At 37.1% G+C, this 22,580-nt stretch overlaps 2 protein-coding genes across 4 annotated transcripts in view; both read left to right on the forward strand.

The window, feature by feature from the left end:
• LOC148819445 (tumor protein p53-inducible protein 11-like) overlaps positions 1 to 13,608 on the forward strand; it is a 71,595-nt gene extending 57,987 nt beyond the window's left edge. For all 3 annotated transcript variants that reach the window (XM_088935049.1, XM_088935048.1, XM_088935047.1), the window contains 5 exons: positions 657 to 715; positions 1,256 to 1,304; positions 3,092 to 3,188; positions 7,079 to 7,180; positions 9,256 to 13,608. In XM_088935049.1, the coding sequence (XP_088791175.1) occupies positions 657 to 715; positions 1,256 to 1,304; positions 3,092 to 3,188; positions 7,079 to 7,180; positions 9,256 to 9,389 (441 nt within the window). In that variant the 3' untranslated portion in view covers positions 9,390 to 13,608. The remainder of the gene's footprint in view (positions 1 to 656; positions 716 to 1,255; positions 1,305 to 3,091; positions 3,189 to 7,078; positions 7,181 to 9,255) is intronic.
• A 6,722-nt stretch (positions 13,609 to 20,330) lies between these two features.
• The window catches only part of LOC148819446 (CD82 antigen-like), a 30,292-nt gene continuing 28,042 nt past the window's right edge, over positions 20,331 to 22,580 (forward strand). Inside the window, exon 1 of the mRNA XM_088935050.1 lies at positions 20,331 to 20,431. The gene's annotated coding sequence lies outside the window, so the exon portion shown is untranslated. The remainder of the gene's footprint in view (positions 20,432 to 22,580) is intronic.

Here is a 22,580-nt window from a genome sequence, read left to right on the forward strand (position 1 = left end):
TTTATATAACAGTACAACTTGTAAATACAGAAATATGCAGAATTAAATGTGACATTCTTTACTTTTGCCTCATATTCCTCTTTTTATCTCAAATCCAAATTATTTGACTATACAGCAAAAATAGCCATTTTAATTTGAATGAGCCAACACTGTGGAAAGCACTATAGCTGGATGTTATGCTGTTCTGATTAGAATATGAACTACCTTAAATATATAATAGCATCAGCATCAGTTTGAATGTATCAACAGTGTGCTAAGATTAAGATAAATTCACTTTTAGGTAGAATCACAAGTGACTGGCTGTTGTGTCTCTTTGATGTACAGCACTGTATCAAGACAATGTGCTACAAAATAAAATTGGCTTGCTAAAAATAGTTTCCTATTAACAAAGCTCTGTGATGGAAGACCTTGTTAATTTAATGACTGCATAAATGTTAATTGTGATGCATGAATAAGTTAATGTCCCAAAATTAGTTCTTTAAAAATTAAAATCTCTTTTATAGTTATGTGCTTCTTATTCTCAGTTATAAGCCCTGCACTGAGGGATATTGAAAGCTGCAGTCTTGGATGCAGAAGAAGAAAGGGCTTACTTATTATTAGGGAAAATGCATTATTATTATTATTTTATTATTATATTATTCGTGTTTGTTTTGCAGATCAGTCAAGTCCTGGGAAATGAAATAAAATTTGCAGTTCGTGAACCTTTGGGTCTCAGGTGAGAGAATCCATTTGCTTTCGTACAGTTGCACATTTGAAACGTGATATTAGCGAGATATTAACACTGAAGACGTTGATTCCTGTGTTGCTTACTTTCTTCATTTGTTCCATGTGCTTTTCTGTACCATAGATCCTGGGTCTAGAGCTGTGGGCTCAAACCTCATGTCTTTCCAGGCTGTATGAATGACTGCCTTCGTTACTGGAAGGGTTAACCCATGGTGGACTAGAAATAGTATCTCATCCAGTGGAAGTCTTTCTTTCTCAGTTTGCTGGACACTACAGAACATGACATAGGCTCTACTGATGGCTATTTTAGGAAAAGTTAGTCAAGTGAAGGTTTTATTTCTAATGAAAAGTCATATAGCATTTCAATATTAATTAAACAGTAAAGAAAAATCTGGGAGATCCTGTCAGTTTTCCTGTTGGTTCATGTCTCTGGTATTCTTGAGGTCACCTAAAATGTGTCTAGGAGTTTTGAACAGAGAAAGTACAGCCTTTCCAATTGAACTTGGTTGTGTGGTATTGTTTTTTATTACAGGGTCTGGCTGCTTGTTTCAGCAGTATTGTTCACAGCTGTGGCTTTAATGGTAAGTTATCTAAATACTATGGATATATTTCTTTCTTGTAACTCTACATTGACCTCTGTTGGCTGAAACCCAGAGCAATAGGTTCCTAGTACCGGAAAACATAGTTCTTAATTTGGCAGGCCAAAATGCCTGACCTATTAGGTGTTTTGTTAAAATGGGAAATTCATATTGTAGTGAAAAGTTTAACATACAATGAGGAGCAGGCACTCAGACACATACCAATGTAATTAGCCAGTGTGGGATTGCAGTGCATCCAGAATAATCATAGCTCACTCCCCGCTGTCTCATTAGGTTAACAGCTTTGACACACAAGCAACTGCAAATATGAGCTGAGCTGCCAATGCAATTGTCTGTCTGGAAGGACCACAGAAGGACTCTTCTTTCAGGTCTCCATTCTTTGAGAACTACTGTCTGAGCTGATAGCTCTCTGACAGATGAAGTACCGAAATGATCAATTATATTACACTCTTTTCCTATTACTGTATATATACAGTATTAATAACAGTATGAATTCATTTATACAGGAAATCGAAAATACAACTTTGAGCACTTCATTGGATATAAGCAGTCATTTTTCATTACACTTATGAGAAAAGCTTACTTTAAAAAATAGAAAAGTTTGAAAAGGTTTTATAACCTTTAAACCTCAGTTTACAACTGAAAAAAGTATTATTTTTAAATTTGGGATGCTTAACATATCTTATTAATTAACGATTGTGATATATGTATATCTTAAATAATTTTCTCTCCAAATTTAAGCCACCCTAAATCATAATCCTTAGAATCATTCAGAAATGTTTACTGAAACACTTTAAAGACATCAAATGCTACTGTGATTTTGTTTCTCTTTTTTCTCTTACAAGGTGCAGTTAGTGTAAACAGATATGCTAAACTGGCACTGCTCTGCATTTCTGTAGAACATTTTTCCTGATCACTCCTTTCTTGCAATGTGCAGAGGAGAAGACTGAATTTCTCTGTTCTAGAGCCTTTCTCACTCTTGACTTGCAAGTTGTTCGATAGTCTTTAGCGTCTGGGTCTAAACTGGGTAGGAAATATAGTGTGAGGTTAAGAGAGGGAGGTATAGTAAGGTTGCTAGTTATATGTGAGACTTAATTGGCTGCTCTAAATTGACTTTGATGAGTCATCTCAAGATAGTATGAAAATGGATTACGCTCTTTTATAGGATGGTGATAATCTGGATTTGATTTTAGACCTTTAGTGCTGCAGCAACTAAGGAGCTAAGGAACCAACTAGTCAGATCTTAGTTTATATAGTTCTCTTCTATAGTATGCACCATCACAAAGGAATTTAACAAAACTCTACTGTTTCATGTTTTAGGAGAGGAATAACTAGATATAATTAAAACATTGTTTACAAGAAATGGGCAGCCTGGGGGGTTCATGTGGATGAAAAATGGATTGAAGCTTAAAAAAAGAACACTTGATCTCCATCCATCCCAAATTAGTTGTGAGACTAAATTGAAAATCGCTGTTGGGTTGCTGTGGAACATGGAAAACATTCCTGCTTCTACGTTTAATGTGGAGCAAGGAGGGAAATTTGAACGATTAGGTTTGTGGGAGCACAGGATAAACAAAATATTTTTTTCAGCAACAGCATTATTCTATAAGTAATCCAGATTATTCTGCATTGCTCCGTAACAGTGATTAAGAGCTGTTTCTGTCAGGATTCATGATGGTGATTGCCAGGAGATGCTGTCTGAAGAAGCAGACTGGCAGTTTCTGTGAATCAGAGATCCCTAACAGGCTCTTTTTTGTCCACCTGTGCAGGCTCTCACATTCCCCAACCAGCTGTATGATGCAGTGTTTGATGAGGAGCTGTCTGGCACAAAGATGTCAATTAGACTGTACGGAGGTGCACTTCTCAGTAAGGGCTTTTTTCAAAGTTAGTTTTTATGTCTTTCTCATTGTTGGTAGAGTTTCCATTTACAATGGAAAGGTGTTAAAGGTAAGTGAATTTATGTAATGTGTTCCTCTAGGCTTGTGCTTGTATTACGTTGTTATTGTGAAGACAAATTTATTGAGTAAATGTGTATTACGGATTGTGTCTTTCACCCCCTCCACTGCAAATTCATACTTCTCCTGTCTGGGGCACGCCTCTGTGCCCCCAGGTGCAATACTTATAGACACAGGAAATCTTTCATTCTCACTGCAATATCTCTTTCAAAACAGTGTATTTTACGGTAACTATCTTCTCCTTTATCTTACTGTAATGCTGTTTTACTGACTTAAATATGTTGTCTGTCTTTGTGGTGTTATGTTGGGAGTGTGCTGTAAAACAAATTTCCCCAATGGGACAATAAAGCTTGCATTGAATTGAACAACTAGAAATGTTATTTCGGAAAGCTTCTGGTGAAAGAAACATTGCTTTAGAAAATCTGTCATGACTTTTTATGAAGGAGGAAAGGAGCGACTCATATTTGAACTGCAATTTAGGCAAATTGAAATGCTTGTTATGAAATATTTTTTCTGTTTTTGAAGTCTCTTTCATTTTTAATGAAATAGTCAATAGGCTCTTGATGCTTTAGTTAAAACCCATTTTTATCATGAGATTCATTATAAGGCGGTTACTCTTGACCTGTAATTGACTGCTCTTGAAAAACTAGCTAGGTCACCACTTTGACCAGGTGAACATCTATCTAAGCATCTAAACATCTGTCACATTCATCTAAAGCTTTTCTGGGATGTCAAGTGTTGACACCTTTTCCATTTTCATGCAGATATCTGATGTTTACCATTGGTGCTTTTATTTTTAAAAATTAAATATAAATGCTGCAAGTTCTGTGAGTTTTCAAAGTGCAAACTAGGATGGAAAAAGATTTAAGACACGGCACATTCTGAGACTTGCTATCAGTCGTGTTTCTGAAAGCTTTTATATTGTTGATGTGCTTTCCAGCTTGAACTTATTCTGTGTTCCAGCCTGAGTCATGTCACTAGCTGACATTGGCCAGAAATCTCAAAATGGAGGCTGAAATTAGTTGTCCTTGATTTTCAGCAATAAAGTAACTACTGTAAGCACTTACAGGTGCTAACAGGGCTGACGGTGATGTCACTGATAGACGCAAACTCACCCATCAGCCACTGTGGAACTTGCAACAGGCCACAAAACAAAATGGCGCTAGAAGGAGAGCCTGTTGAATCTCTCATCTGTCATTCTCCCAATGGAGTTATTGAAAAGATAAGTCTTAAATTGACAGATTGGGTGGGTATGTGCTGTAATTAAAAATAAGATACAAATAAAAAAAGAGGTTAACATATAAAATGAAATCTTCGAAATTCTTTGTGAAGAAGGCTCATATCATTTCTAAATAATTTCATATTATACTATAATAGTATGGTCTCCTACATGTTTTTTTTTACATGACATGGTTATTTTGTGTGGATTGTAGTACTACCTGTGAGGTACAATGTGTCCAGCCATCTGTCTCCTACAGACTTAGATCATGTCTGCTGGATTACAGTGGCCCATAGTGTTTACATGCCTGTTCTCTCTTTCCTGTTTCTGGGACCTCCTGTAGTGCTGAGCTGGACGATTCAGATTCCCATCAGGCTTTGTAACATGAGCCCCTTTTTTAATCAATTGCAAACCAGATGGTGAGCACAGGTAGAGATTTGTGATAATCCACCACACAGATGGTACCTGCTAGGAGGAAGGATTCTGTATCAAGTGATGCCGCTTCCCCAGAAGCTCCTGAAGCCTGCAAACACGTTAACACATTGTGCCAGAAAAGAGCGTGCTTCATAAATCATCTTGCCCACCTGCCCATCTGGACTGCTGAGGGCTCATCAAAAACTCGTCCTGTAACATGGAAGAGCCTGCATAGAAGCTAGAACCTGGGAAGGGATGGCCACATGTTGCAGGATGCATGACAGGAACTGTGTTAGAAACCTGGTTTCTGAAAAGAAAGTGAATTCCTCCATTTTTTCTCAATGCTAAAAAAGTACTAGAGGTTTCTCTTAACCAACATTTCCCTTAGTCTTTGCAAGTTCATCTGGATATTATGGGCATAATCCAGCAGGACATGGTCAGGCACACACAGCAGAAGATCAAAACACAGTTTGGTTGTCTGGAGAGACTGATGTCAGTAGACTGTAGTACATACACATTACATGTTTTTGCTTTTGTGGACCAGATGTGACCTTTGTGTCTTTGAAAAACTTTTTTTTTGTTGCTTTGTTTTTAAGTCTTGATCCACCTGCTGAGATCAATCAATGGTAAAATTAGTAACATTAACCCACTTAAAAACCTTACCTTGTGATGTCTCTCCTGCTACTGCTCTGCTGCCTCTACGGCTCTTGCCCCTCTGTTGGTCTGCACGTTCCCCCCCTGACAGCAGCCATGATGGTCTTTCTTCGGGGTTTCTCAGCGACAGATTGCAGAGATTAGGTGGCCGTTTGCTTTGGCCCACATGGCATGTTTGATAGTAGGTTGACGATTCAAGGGTAACATCCAGCTCCTTCTTGATGACCAGGACGTTATCATCATCAACAACATGGTGTTCCAGATTTTGTGTAAACCGCATACCCCTTGCTCTTTTAAACCTGGGATCCCACTCGATTTCACTTATTTGGACATCAGTCTTTTTTATTTATGACATGTTAACTAAACTTCTGTCTGAGATTCTAAAACAATGTTTTACTGGTTCATCGTACAAATTTGAGGAACGGGACAGAATCTCACAAGACTGCACTGGCAACCTGATGCAAGAAGTGTTGCACATGTGCAGCTTGAATCGCTTGCAGCAGCAGCCAAACATTCTTCACAGTAGACTTCCTGCTGGTTATTAACGTGAATGTGGGTTAATCATCAACATTATACTGAACACATGATCAGTACAACGAATGTACTTAAGTTAAATAAAATGTCAGTGCCCCTGCTTTAAAAAAAATATTTTCCTCATGAAAATGGTGAATTATCATGAGGAAAATCTTTTTTATAGCAGGGTAATTATTTATAACATTGTGAATATTTTGCATTTGTAAGTGATAATTTACTTTTGTAAAATTTAATTTAGTTTCCATTAATGTCTTTTGTCTCTGTCTTGGCCTTTCCAATATATTTTTGATCTTGTGCTGTGAACTGTGTTGCAGTTCATTACGCACTTTTTTTTAAACAAATGTTGTTTTTAAACATACAGTTTAGTTTTTCTTAATGTATTCTGTTTCAAATATCAAAGCATTTGCATGGATGTTTTCTATTATTGTGTGTGGCTTACTTTTGGGATAAAGTTGTTCTGTGCTTCAAGGACACGTTTTTAAGCTGTGGCTTTCTAATCTCGACTGATTCAATTCTTTCATTCATTCATAGTCTGTATTCCTGAAATTCTACACTTTTATATTCCATTCTTTCATTTTTCTCAAATATTATTCCTCATTCTATCTTGTAGTCTTTGCTATCTTTACCTGTTGGAGGTACTGACACACTGAATAAGAAAGTAGCTGTACCTTCTGACATCCCTGATTGGGTTTCCCAAGTATTTGTGAGGAAAATTAAAATCTCCCATAATAACCACTTCTACCATTTCACAGTTTATGTAAGCCTGAACTGTAATTGAATCCTGACTGGTACTGTGGTATGAAGCACACCACTTAATATTGTACCTTGTGATTTTCTTATTAATTTTAATGGGAAAGGGTAATTCTATTTGCCAGCGCAAACAATTCCTGATTTTTGCAACTCATTTTTGCTCTGCTCAGCTCTGTCTGCTTGATTCCCATAAGGCTCATGTGACCCTGTGTGTCTTCTGCTCCCCACAGGTATCTCACTAATCATGTGGAATGGGCTGTACACAGCCGAGAAGGTGATTATTCAGTGGACCCTGTTGACAGAAGCCTGCTATTTCGGGGTGCAGTTTTTAGGTAGGTGTGGAAAAAAGCACAGTTACCTCAGCACCAGCAGGGATACCTTAGTCACAGCTAATACACCATGATTCCTGATATTCTATAAATGTGTGTTTGAATGACGCATAAGTGTCTGCAAAAAGCTCTAAAAGAGAGGATGGCTTTGGCCCCTTTTGCTTATTTTAAACCCCGGCGTCCTGGCCAAATTTCCCATCGGCCTTTATCAATCATGGCCTCCTAACAATCCCCATCTATGAATTGGCTTCGTTACTCTGCTCTCCTCCCCACTGATAGCTGATGTGTGGTGAGCGTTCTGGCGCACTATGGCTGCCGTCGCATCATCCAGGTGGGGCTGCACACTGGTGGTGGTGGAAGGGAGTCCCCATTACCTGTAAAGTGCTTTGAGTGAAGTGTCCAGAAAAGCGCTATATAAGTGTAAGCAATTATTAATTATTATTATAATTAAACATTATTCTCATCGGGACTCAAACTGACAATTATCTGCTTCTACAAACTGCAACCAGATAACTGCAGACTTACTGCAAAAGAAAACACATTTCTGTAAGCTTTTTAAATTTCAAGATATAATTAAACACATATTAAAATGTATGTTGTCTACATTTATAGTTAACAGCTATTTTCATGGATTAGATACTTGACATGAGTATAAGACACTGCAGGCTCTGGCCTTCACATTCACTAGACTTCATCTGCTTTGCCAATTGGTTGGACACGTTGACCAACACTCCCCTCTTGTGGTTGGGTCTTGTAAAATATAGCTCTGACATTTGCGTTTTGAGACTAGCAGTTTGCTTTGTTTCCTTTGGCTTGCAGAAGTTTCTTTGCTTTTGAAGACAAAAGGGTGTCAGAAGGTTCCACAGCATGTGATGGATAGAAAAATACATACTTAATATTCCATGCTTTTTTTAAAACAAACTTATTTTACCCTCAGTTTAAAAAAAATATTGTTTCTGCCATGGGCAAAGGAGTTGTTCAAGTCAGTGTGTTCATTTTGACCCCAGTCTCTTATGCTTTCTGCTTTTTCTTGCCTTTGTTCCAAGTTGTCTTTTATTACAAGAAGACTGTCATTTAAAAAAAAAATTATAAATAGATCAAGTAAACAACTACAGACAACTTTTTGAACCAGTGGTTTTCCTTATTTTGACATTCATTTTGTTTTCAATATTCAGTATCTTCCCTCACTTGACCCATTGTTAACTGCGCAGTGGTAAAATTACCTGAGTGAATACATTCACAGTCATCTAGCTTGACTAGCCTTTGACCTCATTCATTTTAAAGTTAAAATGTGCAATTAATTTTATCATCGCTTAAAATTTAGCAAACCTTATAACTTTGTTTCACTGTTTTAATGGTCATTTATTTTTATTCACCTTTCAGTTTTTATTTAATAAATTACCTGTTTATTCCTCAACAGGGTATAAAAGTTATTCACAGCAGATACTTAAAAGCATATGTTTACATACACAAAACAAATGACCATAGTTGATTTATGGAATAAGTTCAATCATGGTTATATTCCATCCATTTACTTAACTATATATAAAACTGAAAAGAATACAACTTGCACTTAAAAAAATTGAATTCGAGAAAGCTCAAGTCCCACTGTAATCTGTTTTTACTGCAGTTCATTTAATATTTGTAAGGCTTTTTAATTGATAGTGCCCTATTAATGCTATAACTATAACTGCACTGCAACTATAGCTCTGTCAGATACAGTACTAGCCTGAATGATATTCTGCATGTAATTTATCTGACATCTCTGAAAAATGTTGACAATGTCAGTGCTTTGGCATCAGATTAACAAAAGTATTTAATCACCCAGAATTGACTTCATACAATGTCTTTCAGATATGACAATTTAGAGCACTTAATAATGAGATTAACTGTACGAAAAATAGCATAGAGGTGTTCAGACTATCTTTGTAAAACACAATGCGCTAAGATTTACACTTGTAAAGAAAGCCCTCCTGTGCCAATCAGCCTGTCCTCCCCTCTGTCAGCACAGAACTAAGATGAGTGATGGCGAGTTTGTGTTTCCCTTCAGTAAGGAGCTGTGGCCTGTGTCGTTGCAGTGACAGCCATCACTCTGGTGGAGAATGGGTCGGTGTCTAACGGCGCGATCCTCCTCCTCCTCAGTCGAGTTCTCTTCATTGCCATCAGCCTTGCTTACTACCACCACCTGGGGCGCCGGGCCAAGAAGATCTGAGAAGACCTTCGGGGACGGGGGGAGGGAGGGCCTCACCCCTCTTCTTGCGAGGGGTCCTGGTGCAGCACACAACCCTCACATCCCCAGCCCCACGATCTAAATACAGCCCCCCATCGGGACCTGGGAAGGCCAGCTTCTACCAACAGGCGATCTCCAGAGGAGGGCTATTACCTGCCTATATAGTTGGTGTAAATTAAGCCATTGGACCCAGATTGGGCAGAGACCAGTTCCTCTCTCTGCCACAGAGCTATGGTATAGTTAAATGATAAAGAGCAAAATATTGCAGTTTCCTGCAATGTGTAGAGCACTAATTTATAGCGTGTTGCTTAAGCAGTTACTGCAGAGCAGCTGTAGGGTCCTAGGAAATTAGACAAGTCCTGTGGCTCAGTTTACACCTGGTGTAGAAGTACATTGTGGGACCAGGATAAAAAATTGTTCTTAAATATGCTGGCATAGTTATTTTAAATCATTCAGTATTGATTGTGTACTTTATGCAGTGTAGGTTGGCATTTATTGTACACAGTTTCTGAGAACATCACTTTCTATTTCTCACTAGACAAAGTGTGATTGAAGGAATTCTGCTTTTTTTGCTGATGTTGTATTTTTCACTTCTGTATATTAAAATGAAATCCTTATCCTGTCTTATTTATTTAATGAAAACTGGAACAGCTACTCTGGTATAGCATCCCAGTTCTGGAGTTTCAAAGAACATGCAGAGGCTGTTCCACTGTAAACGTGTTCAAAACAATTTACAATAGGAAAGATCCAGGGCAAATGTATAAAACTAGTTTCCGAATTGTTCAAAGAGTACTCATAAATGCACCTATGGAAATACAAAAAGTCTTGGATTGTAATTGGTTCTGAACTGCTCTAAAAATGTAGTGTACCATCTGTTTAGTTTACTGCAGTGACCCCATTGAATTGACAGTAGGCTGTTTTGGGAGTGTCTAAATAGTGAAAACTGACGTCTGTGTAACATTAACATTTACATATTTAGAGTGTCTTTTGCCTTGGATAATATCAACTCTGATTCTTCCCGATTTTAGACATTAACAGTTTTGCCTGTGGAGGGGTCTGTTATTCAAAGAATTGATTTCTCTGTGTACAATTTGAAAGGAGTGACAGCTTTAGAAATCTTTGGCGGCTATAAACTTTGAGTGAAAACAGAAGTGTGTTTGAAATAGCTGTTTATATGCTGTATCTACTTCTATTTACTTTAAATGGAATTTAAGTCTGAACCAGAAAACGGGAAAAATTGCCAATTTAGTCTGGGGGGTTTTGGCAAAAAGGAAGTCAATGACAAACTTTCTATTGTGAGGATGACTGAATGATATGCAGTGGAGGTTAATATTAGCTGCCATAGCTGGTAAAGCTGTTTTCACAAAAATAAAGCAATTAAAAAAACTGCTAAATGCTAATCACGAATCACTACTTTTAAAGTACAGATCCATAATGCGCATGCTTCAGATAACCACATAGGTCTGCCTACAATTTTAAGTTTGGTGTGATACAACATCGTGTTATGTGCTTAAACATAACATAACTTATCTATCACTGTACAGTATATAAACTTATTGCATAGCAGATGGCTGGTGTATTTCATTAAAATATCTTCATTTGCTTCACTTGATTTTTACAAGATACATGTAGCAGAATTTAAAACAAAACATATCCTCAGACTTGCCTTAAATCTGAAAAAGAGAACAGCACAAAGCTCAGTTCGACAGTTCTTCATTAGAACGTACATAAGGTTTTCTTTGCCACTGTGGTACTTTTATTTGTATAGACCAGACTTCAAATTGTTTTGTTGTGCTTTGACTTTATGAGCTGAAAACGAGCACATTTGTGGGCGGCTAAAGCAAAAAATTAGTCTTTCCAGTTGTTACCCTAGTATAGTCACATGATTGAACAGACTTTTTGGTTGGCAGCAATGTCTTGTTTTTGCGTTTAAGCTTTTTGAGATTCTGTAATAGCTTCGTTTATTTCACCAACCATTTTCTTTTCTTGATTATAGTATTTTGTAGCAAAAGTTTGTTCCTGCTGTTTTATTTTTTACTGAGCGTTTCATCCTCCTAATCCCATAGCATCCACACTGTAATATTCACAATTGTATTGCCTGTCTCCTGCAAATTAACCCAGTTTATATAAAGTACACCTGGGGCTACAAAGACAGATCTGTCTGTTAAAGATACACTTTTTCAGGTATGTAATGAATGCTTAGTAACTAAAAGAAGTTGTGCAGAAGATTATTGATTTTTAGAAACAGTTTGTTGGAAAACTAATTTTATTTCTTATTGTGTGTGTGTGGCGTACTTATTATACATACATGTACTGTATGTGAGTGTTTATATTCGAAATGCTGATAGTATTGCCATGTTTTGTTTTTTAGCTACTGCTGTTCTGAAATGCTGCAATCTTCCCTGGGCTGGTTTGTATCAACAGTCTTCCCAAACAGTTTTAGTTCCCTAAACCTAAGTTGAAGAGCCAAACTATGTTATCCAGTTGTCAGACTTTAAGCTTTTACCCCATTTTACATGGTATGGTTTCATACTGAAAAGGCAGAAGTAAAGAGGTCTCTTCAAAAACGAGAACTGCAGGTTTTATTCAGTTATATCCTGGATGTTGGTAGAATTAACAGACTAATTTGTATAAATTACGGGTAGAGAAGTGTCCTTATCTTTTGTTTTTGTTTTTTAAAAGTGATCTACAATACGTACCCAGGCATGAAAAGAGCATTCTTGTGGCATTAGTTGGTTTCATGTGCTTTCTGCTTCTAGAGCTTTTATCTTTCTGAAAAAAAGCAGCTTATTAAACTAGTGCATTTTGATTTTCATGTGGGTAGGACTGCAAATGTGACAAAATGGTTAACAGTTTAGAAGGAAGAAGAGGGATTTTGTTCCTGGAAATGCTGTGTCAAATGCACTTTCCTCTGTAGCATGTTCCTTCCAGTTTTAAAACATAATGCCAGTAAAGGCTTTGTATTTATTTTTTAGTGTGCAGAACTATGGTTGGTGTAGTGTACTGGAAGACATCTGTACTCTAACCACATAGACATAATGAAATAGCTAAAGCATCCGGAGTTAAGCCCTTATTAAATTTGTTCCTTATTAAAATTGCAAATTTTTATTACTGGTCCTTATTCATTTGTTTTCAAAGTTCTAATTTTTTCTGCAATTTTTTTTAATACTCTGATGGTAAATTGCAACTATATTACAGTAGAAAAAAATAAAGCCATCTCAGTGATGTAGTCTCATGCTGGGTTAGTAATCTGTTTGTGTTATGGGCTGTTTCATTTAACATAGCAGAAGCTCTGTTAATTGAAGAGGAGCTTTGCGTGACTAGCTGTTTGACGGGGTTGATGGAGAATATTGAACAGTTATGATTAGTGTCTAGAGCTGTAAGATTTAGGAAACTGTCTGTGCTTGCTGAGTTGTGCAGTTATTCTCATTTGTAAGAAAAGACATACTGCTTCTTAACCGTTGTTTCCCAGCAGTGTTCAAATTGCTGACATTATCATCTTTGCAGTGTTAATTTAAAGAAATGCATGATTCAGTATGTCTGACATACTGTAGTATATTGTGCTGCTGTATTAGAACTGTCATTTTGTAGCTTAGCATTATAATTGCAGTGTATTCTGAATTTTCTGGAAAAATTACCCCATTTTATAAAAGAATTTTAGTGCAGAGGTCAATTCCTTTCATGGGTATACCTACAGTATACAGGGTGTTTCAAGACACAGTTTAATTTTTTATCATGCCTTTAAAATGTTCTGTGTGAATTACTGTTCCAGTGGCAAGCAGCATCTTTTAGTGTTCCTGTGCTGCTCCAAGCAGTGTAATTATCTGGAAGGCTGTGAAGGTGCCCAAGTTCATAGCACTCCCTCAGCTCACTGCCCAGAACGTACAGTTTTTCCTTAACATTCTTGGGTAGAGAGATTCTGAGATAAAGTCTAGTCTCGTGAAGCTATAAGTGCCCTCCATTGTGCCAGCAGTTGAAGGGGTTGGGTTAGAATTTTTTTGTGTCTTAAACATACGTGAAGAATGAACAGAAACATTGCTTTAACAATCAAATGTTTTTTTTTAAACATTTTACTTGAAAGGAAAATGGTTGTTACAAACATTCATTTTGTTTTGTTAGCTTTGGAAAATATTTACTTTTGGAAACTCCAGATGGAATATTGTGTGTGTATTTCCTTAAAAATAAATGTTTGTTTTTTCAAGCTGTGAGATTGTCTTTTTTTTCTACCATCTTGGCATGACTTTCACTTTGCGTATCATTAATAGAGGCATCAAGTTTTCTCAGGGTTTCATACCTGACATGTCATTCTAGATTTGAACTGAGGGGGTCCCTGTTGCTCAAAAGTGAGCACCATGCTTTTTTTTTACTTGTGCTTAGATCACCTACATAAATCTTACACCTGCTGTGTGCAATGAAAGACATGTTTTATCATATAAGCAAAAACATTAGAAAAGGTAATATGGAGATGTATTCAAGTAAATTACCCTTTGTCTTCAGTTAAACACTTTCATCTTGGTAATTAAACAATTTAAAAACATTTCCACTGCTGTCACTGCTAATGCAAATTTGAAAAAATAATTCACAATAGCACATAGAAAAACGACTGTACTCATATTTGTGATTTAACATATCAGTATGTGATGCTTCCTATTTAGGTTTTGAGTGAGATGTGTGTTTCCCCAGTTATTTATCCATTTCAATGATTAAACACTGAACTACTGCCCTCCATTATCCATAACATTTCCTTATAGCTGTTTGCGAATTGCAGAACCAATCCACAGTTCATTCCAGTCATCACAGGTGTGATCTGCCTTACTAGCTTCTTCCTTGGAAAGAAACCCCCCAGCTTCTCTTTTAAGTCATTATATTGATTAATGTTTCATAAAATGAGCAAATATTTGCTTCCAGGTGGACTTACCAAGTGAGAGCTTCTTTCATTGCTCAATATAATTTTACTGCTCTTTTAATACATGTCTGCTGTATCATTTACTTCCTCAGCAATGACTTCAGTTTTTTTTCTCGCTGGCTATGATAGTTTTTCATTATTTAGCCTTTAACAAGTATTTTAATTCTGCCTGAGTGCCTGAGGTGGTTATTATCTATCATAGCTGTCCGTAGTTATAGTCTAATAAAACTGTAGCAGTTGTAGGCTGTAAAGGAATAAGCAGTGGTTAATTACACGCTGAAAAGTAGAAAGAAGCAAAAACAACAATTCACTTGTGAAGCATTCTTCACATGTACACAGAGCCATGTTTTTATTACTTGTTTCTTTCTTTGTTTAGTCATTCCTGCATGAAATTAGTTAGTTTATAATGATAATGTTTAAATTGACAGAGGTGAAAATACTTTTGTGATGATACCTAAAGTTGAAAAGCACGCTTGAAGTGTTGATTAGTCACATAAGTCCACAAGAAAAACTAGAAAGAAAATGTAATTTGGCTTTTAATGTTGTGGTGAATAATTGCTTATGCTGAAGGTCCAGTATTCTGGGCAAATGAGTATATTTTCAGGCTGCATCAAGCAAAGAGCCATTGTCTTATCCATAAAGCCAAATCGTCAGTCTTCTTGTTTTATGATGTGGTGCAGTCGATCTAACGATGCTAGTTTTAAGATTTCTAGCTCTACAAGTGTGTATATTGTACTTAGAATCTCTGGAATACCTGTTAAACATGACTGCTCTCTCCTTGTTCTCAGTGCTTATTTGTATAAATTTGACTGGGCAAATTCGCACTGGCTTTGTGATCACTCCATCTTGCAGACAAGCACTGGGGAGCTTTCTCATTATTTACATATTTGCTCATGAAACAACACCGTTGTGTTTACATTCCTGTTGCTATAACAATATGGTTTCGTTAATGTGAAACTGGAACTTAACCCTTTATTTTTATATTATTCTTGTATTAGGATTACTATTTTCTGTATATAACTGAATACTGATATATGTAGATTACCGAAGAACTTGCTTCACTTGCTGTGAAATCTTCAACAATCATTGTTCTAATGGAAGATCTGGTCAAAACAAAAATGAAAAAGTTCAGGAATTAAACCTGTAATAAGGGAATCCGTCTTAATTTATTATAATGGTAGATTTTACATCATGAAAATAAATCCATTCTGGTGAACCTCAAAGTTCTTGTGACCAATTATTTTTACCCAGGTTTAATACAATTGTGTCCAATACAGACATTGAGCACAAAACCACAATATAAAAAATGAATTTTCTGAAGATTACTTTTTAAAAAAAATATGGAACTAGTATTGTTCCATAAATATGCACTGTTATTGAGTGAGTTCAGATATTCTGCAAGGTAGCATCACTTATTAAAATCAGAATAAAATGCTATTAAATATTCTTTTCTGTTAACAACGAAACGTCCATTTCAGCCCTGATAATCAAAGAAGCCAACCAAAAGTACGGTCGTTGTATGAGAATTTTCCTAAAGATTACAGGGATAATTTATTTCAAGACTAAGTGCATTTTTTATAAGTAAAGGGACTGTATGACTTAGTCAAGTGGCTCTATTTAAAGTACAGACACCTCAGTACTGTTATACTTGATTACATCATTAAAACAACAAGGGTTTTACACATGTGTTTCATTAAGTCCACCCATCCATTATTTGAAAGCCACTTACCCTGGTGAGGGTAAGAGCAAACTGGAGCCACTTGTGGACGCCAAGGGCACAAGGTGGTGCTAAGAGCACACACCTGCCCCACCCTACCCCAGAGAAGGTCACAGCATAAGGGCTGCTAAACAAACCCAGCCAGCATATCTCTAGCAGGTGGGAGGAAACCACGACACCTGGGAAAATCCCACACAGAAAAACACAAGGTCAAGATCCAGAGCCCAGGACCCTGGAGCAGTGGGGCAGTGACACTACCACACCATCACGCTGTCCCTAAATCCTAGGAGTGTGGGGATTTGGAAACAGAAAATAATGTGGAGCATTTTCTTATTTTTTTTACAATCGAAAACTTGTTGTAATTACTACGTATTAGTGAACCCTGGAAAGTGAATCCAAACTATTTTTCCCACTGACCTACATGGCTTTATAGAGGCTGAGAAATAAGTAATCAACAGGTAACAGTGACAGGTCAGCTTCTCCAGGGGTGATTTTGTAGGCTGATACAACAGATACTGTCTATTTTCACATGTGTTGGCCATGAAAGGGACCTATCAACATTTTCTTCATTGTATCCCTTCTTATTCTACCCTAATACAGGCTTCTACTTGCCATTTAATTGCTTTGAATGCAAGTAGCTTCCATGATATGGTTGTTAAACCTGTTGAGTGATACAAACACATGGGTGTGATTCATAGCACGCCCTTTTAACTCTGCCAAAACTCACCAACCTTGAGTTTATATTTGTTGACGTGGGCAGTATAGGAGCACAGTGGTTAGGATTGCTGCCTCTGGGGTCCTGGCTTCAATTACAGACCTGGGGTGCTATCTGCATGTAGTTTGTATGTTGTCCACATGTTTGCATGGGTTTCCTCTGGGTGCTCTGGTTTCCTCCCACAGTCCAGAAATATACTGGTAATTTAACTGGCTTCTGGGAAAGTGGCCCTGGTGTGAGTGTGCACATGTTTTTGTTTATGTCTATCTGTCCTGTGATGGACTTGAGCCCCATCTAGGGTGTATTCTGCCTTGCACCCATTGCTTGCTGGTTAGTCCCAGCCCTGAACTGGATGAACTGGTTAGGAAATGGATGTCTGTTGTCAATGTAGACGATAATAGCTGTTTGACTAGGGGCTAAAGACCTGCTCTAGTTTTAACATAGATTGGTTTCAGTGGAGTTGTCAGACTATCTGTATTGTTGGAAGTTAACTATGATAAATACAACTGACCCTAGAATAGAAGCAGATGGTCCAGAGGCAGCATCTGCCTAATCTACCAAAAACCAGTACTACTTGACCTGCACATGTTATTCCTACTTAAGAAATAACTTATCCCCTGGTCAAACTGCAAGATATATATTTTGTTTAACTCACATTCCCACATTGAGTCTTACCTTTTTTCAATTTTAGTTTCAATTAAGGCTGGCAAAGCTTGAAAGAAAACAAATGCTCTGGGCAGAAACAGTCGTGCATTTTTGATTAATTTTCATAACAGTCAAAAAGGGAAATCCATTTAAAGTAGCAGCCAACAGAGGGAGATTTGCAGTTTATCTTGCAGCACTTTTTTAAAAAATAGTACATGTTACTGGATATGCAGTATGTCTGAAGAAGATCCAATACATTTGAAATTATATCATATCTGTTTAATGTGGTTTGTTATGTCGCCAGATTTTAAGATGGTTGAAGACACTGAGCTTCACATGGGACAAGGGTGTATTTGCCAAAAGCACAACTGGCCATTGCTGATGAACTACACACCTGGGCTCAAACAGCTGAAGAAAAAATGACTAAGCAGACAGTCATCACTAAACCCACTTTCTCAATGCACATTCTTAGGCTCTCTAGGTTGACTAAACAGTCACAATAACATAATGCATATTGAGACAATCTTGTAAAACAGTTTCAGTTCTTAATCAGTACTGAAGCAGACTTTGTTCTTCCTGTTTATTTGAAAAATATATTGTTTTAGCATGCAGTCACTATGAATATTGGAGTTACAGTAATGTTGTTAATGTTTAAGTATTATTACTGCTGGCAAAAGAGCATAATTTCTATTCCTGTTGTGTGCACAGTTTTCTTACAGGCAAACCTTTTAGCTGCCTAATCTATTATTATACAAGTTTAGGTCTGGCCATGATTAGTTTGGATCAGGAGGATTTATTGTACTATACTTGAGTTTCACCACTTCATTCCCTTTTGTAAGCAAGCCTGGCTGTCACAATGAAATATCAAATTCAGAACAAAAGAACGAGAAGAGGAGACCTTCAAAGGAAATTGCAGAGACAGGGGATAGGCTAAATTAAGAAAGAAAGAATGCTTCACCTTAGAGGCAGGGTGGAGGTCACCTTCTGCAGCCAGCCCTTTTCACGAAACTCAGATTGTCAATTCTTCCCTCCAAACAAACTGGGAAGACTCCAGCTCAGAGAAACAGTTGTGTGTTTTCTATGACCTGATTTTTTAGATTGTATCATACTCACAACTTGAACGAACCATCCTGAACGATGACACCTGGTCTTCAGCGTTTTTCTTTCTGTTGTGAAGTTAGTGTTGACATCTATACTGATGTCACGAGACTGCTGGTCATTATCACAATGGCCTAACTCAGAATCAGAGCTCTTCTAGTCTCAGCAGGCCCTGTCACACATGGAAACACAGTAGAGGGCATTTAGGCTGTGTTCCACAGAAATTTCTAACCACTTACTGTATATAGATCCAGATGGAAATAGTGAAATTTGAGCCTGTGCATTTCTGTTTCAGATAAGTAATTCACATTAGCATTTTCTTTTTCATTGCAAGACAAAGTTAACTAACACAAAACAACCAAGCATGTCAAAGAACATTCGCTTTCCTGCCTGTACACACATCTGATAAAACACACATGCATTTTGTATTTGTTTGTGGGTGGATATGCACCATAGCAGCATTCACACTTTTCTGAATGGAAATACGTTTACAAGAATATGTTTTCTTTCTGTTTTACATTCTGTAGAACCCTTCCAGTTGACTCATAATATGCAAGCTAAGCACCTTCTGGTAGACGTCAACACATCTGGCTCTTAGATGGTATATTGTATAATAATGATAATGTTTCTTTATTAGCCCTATACAATTTCTTGCATTAGGAATTTGTCTTTTCACATACCCCAGCTTTTCTCCATGAGACACAGACAAGGAGAGAAGCTTGGGGTCAGAGCACAGGGTCAGCCATTGTACGGCACCCCTGGAGCAGTTGGGGTTAAGGGCCTTGCTCAGGGGCCCAACAGAGTAGGATTCCTCTGCCAGCTGCGGGATTTGAACCGGCAACCTTCCAGGCACAGGCGCAGATCCTTAGCCACAGAGCCGCCGCAATAGTACAGCAAATGCAGTATAGTAGAGCAATTTGCAGTAATTTCTTGTTTTTTATTTTCTGCCACCTGCTTCCACTGAATGTCCCTGTGTGACCGGATGGAGCTGTGCGAGTAAAGCCTGCTGTCTTCTGAGCCACCTGCAGGGACCGGTTCCTCTCCCATTAGCCTTACTAGGTCATGCTATTACTGGACTGCTGTCACCATCCTCTGGAAGCACTGACAACTGTGCTCTGTAGTAAAACATGAAGTATTCAAAGTGAACTAGCATCTTGCCATTATGTAACAGAAAAAAAACAACCACCCTCTCTATGATACCACAGTGCCCTTTGCATACTTACCAGCAGCTACAACCCCAAATAATACAGTCCCTGAAGACACTTTCCATACAAAAAGCAATAATGATGACAAAATACGGTTTTGAGCTATGTTTACCTGTACCACATCATTCAGTTCTCTCCCTTAAGCAACAGAAGAACCCAGGCTTATCTTTTTCTTTCTCACTCTTAATATGATTTAAAAACAAATAAACAAAATAACCAAACATAAAAAGAAGCTACCTGAATATTAATAACAGATTCTGACTTGACACTGGCAAGCACGAATTTCTCATGTAAAACTGCAAACATATGCGTACAAAATTTATTCAAAAACAGTGCACAATGTAATGTTCAATAACAGTTTCATCTAACGCTTATCGCTTGCATCATCTGCACAGTACATTTATTCCAATATACTGTCGTCTTGTCAGATACGTTCTAGGATAATTATGCTTTTTGCATGTCTCTTCCATGCTTGTTTTAATATACAAATACATTATTGTTTATTTGTATACGGGTGGATTACAAATAAACAATACGAGTACATACAAATCAAGTAATTGTGTATTTTTAACTAAAGGGTTAATATACTTAATTCCCATATTTGCCACATGGCGGGGATTTAGAGACGCCCAGACTCATCAGCGCTTGGTTCGTCATTATTCAGAGTGCATTGTGAAAGTCTTTGGAGGCAGTTCGGCTGGCATTTGTTAGACTTTTAGACCCCTTTTGACTTCTAACGTAAGTATTTCTAATATTTATTCGACTAGAGAATAAATAGACTATCTTAACGAAGCTAGGGGCGACTTTGTCGCTGAACAAAAAAGGCTCGGTGTTGTTTCTAGCGCTTCTTTAAAACTTTTTTTTATCGTACATTGCACAACAAATAAGTTAAGTGGCTAGGCATTTAAACCATTTTTATAAAAACTTAATTTTCTCTTTGTCTCTCTTGGAGTTTTTTAAAAAATGTTTTAAGTACTACTGTAGAAGCTCTGCTGATGTGGCATTTGTATTGGTCGTGTTGAAATGTACTGTAACTAAGCTTACCCACAAAAGTATAATTACAAACAGGTGTGAGAATGAGGAAATCGGGGTGCTTGAGTACTTGAGTTAAAAGAAATATGTTCTTTTCACCTTTTAAGTTTAATGTTCTTGCTGTTTTCAGCGATCGACTTCTGGAGTTGTCTGTGAAATGGGCACCCTTAAAGAATTTTAAAGTAGTTGCGGTGGGCATGCTAGTGACGTCCACATTTCCCTAACTCCATATAGTCGCTTGGTTTCTTAAAAGGTCGAGTTCAGCGAACTACCGCAACGCAGCGATAATTCAGCAATGAAAATAAATGTAACAAAAATGCAGATGACTGTACCTGCAGGCACTATTCAGTCTGTTAGGAGTTTTAATATTAAAAAACAGATATTTGACAAAGCATAGTCGTTTCTGTTACTATATGCTATATGTTATACGCTCTGCACCGCATACTGCTGTTTATAGTATTGTTTTTGCATGTATGGCATTTTGAATTATGCCAACAAGAGGATACTTTAAAAAACCCAATTCCCATTTCTATAATTAGCAGGCTTTCATTGAGTTTTCTGGCAATGCTTTCAAGTTCCCGTGGTGAGATGTTTCAAACGTTTCACACGCATAAATACAATGTTTCAATAAACATCCAAGGGGAGAATTATACTTTTTGGAGTCCATATTTTTCTATAAATGTTGCTTGGCCCTATATTACTCTCTATCCTAGATGGCCCTGGATTAAGAGACCCATACTTAAAACTATCCTGTTGTTAAGCGACTAATCAGTCTTTTTCTGGAAAAACACCATGAGAAAACCCTGACCATCCCGATAAAGAGCGTATCGTTTGTTTTACAGTAGGTGTTAGGGTAGGAATACATTGTAAAACATGCTTGTTGTGTATCCAGAAGGAAGATCCGGCATTTAGTGGCTTTGTCACAGCCGTTTAAGGACATTTTGAGAGTTTAGCTGCTTTTCTTTGGGCAGTGGTTGATGATATGATACAGTATGTGAACAAGACGCAAAGCATTTGAAGTATTTATACATTGGAATGTTACTGGAAAAAAAACTTCCTTTGTTTTTGTCTGAAAAAAGTAACAAAAAGCTGTTGCTTCAGATGCAACTGACTAAATCCAGGTTTGTTTTTCTGTAATGTAAAATTCCCAGTGGTAGTAAAGAATTGACTGGAACATTGTGTTTTGATATAATGGAGAAACCCCACCAGTGAAGGCACAGGATGTTTAGAAGGTCAGTTTCATTTTCTTTTTTAGTTTTAAATCTAAAAATTCCTAACTGGATTTCATTGCAGGGAAACAGAGCAGTTTTTCAAAAATCCCCTACACATGCACACACTACTCAGGGATTCACCTACTGTACCAGTAGTTATATTGCATTTTCACTAGAATGTGTTACAGAAAATCTTTGGTGATTTTTATTCATCTAAATAAGAACTAATAGCTGTTAAAATGTAAATAAGCTATAGAATTGAACATAAGCAAAGTATGATGTACTTAATTAATTACTAGTTTATTACTACTTAATTAGTAATAAATTTAATGTTATTAATAGTGCCTCAGATTTAGTCTTCATAAATCTTATTTGAATGGAACCATGAAAGAGTGTAATGTAAGTGTCACGATTCTGTGGATTTTTTTAATGCAACGATATCATGCTTTACTTTTCTCTCCTTGTACAGCTGTTTTGTAAAACAATCCATTAAGAGCTGTTGTTGGCATTGAAACAATCTGAAATTTGAACATTTTAATCAATTTGCCTTTATAAGTACACCATACACAGTACTGTATGAATAAACATACCTAGATATACCACACATTCTACAGCTGATTTATTCTGAAAAAAATTCAATTTTT

Source organism: Atractosteus spatula, chromosome 16 (assembly GCF_055471065.1).
Source record: "Atractosteus spatula isolate fAtrSpa1 chromosome 16, fAtrSpa1.hap1, whole genome shotgun sequence".
Taxonomy (NCBI): domain Eukaryota; kingdom Metazoa; phylum Chordata; class Actinopteri; order Semionotiformes; family Lepisosteidae; genus Atractosteus; species Atractosteus spatula.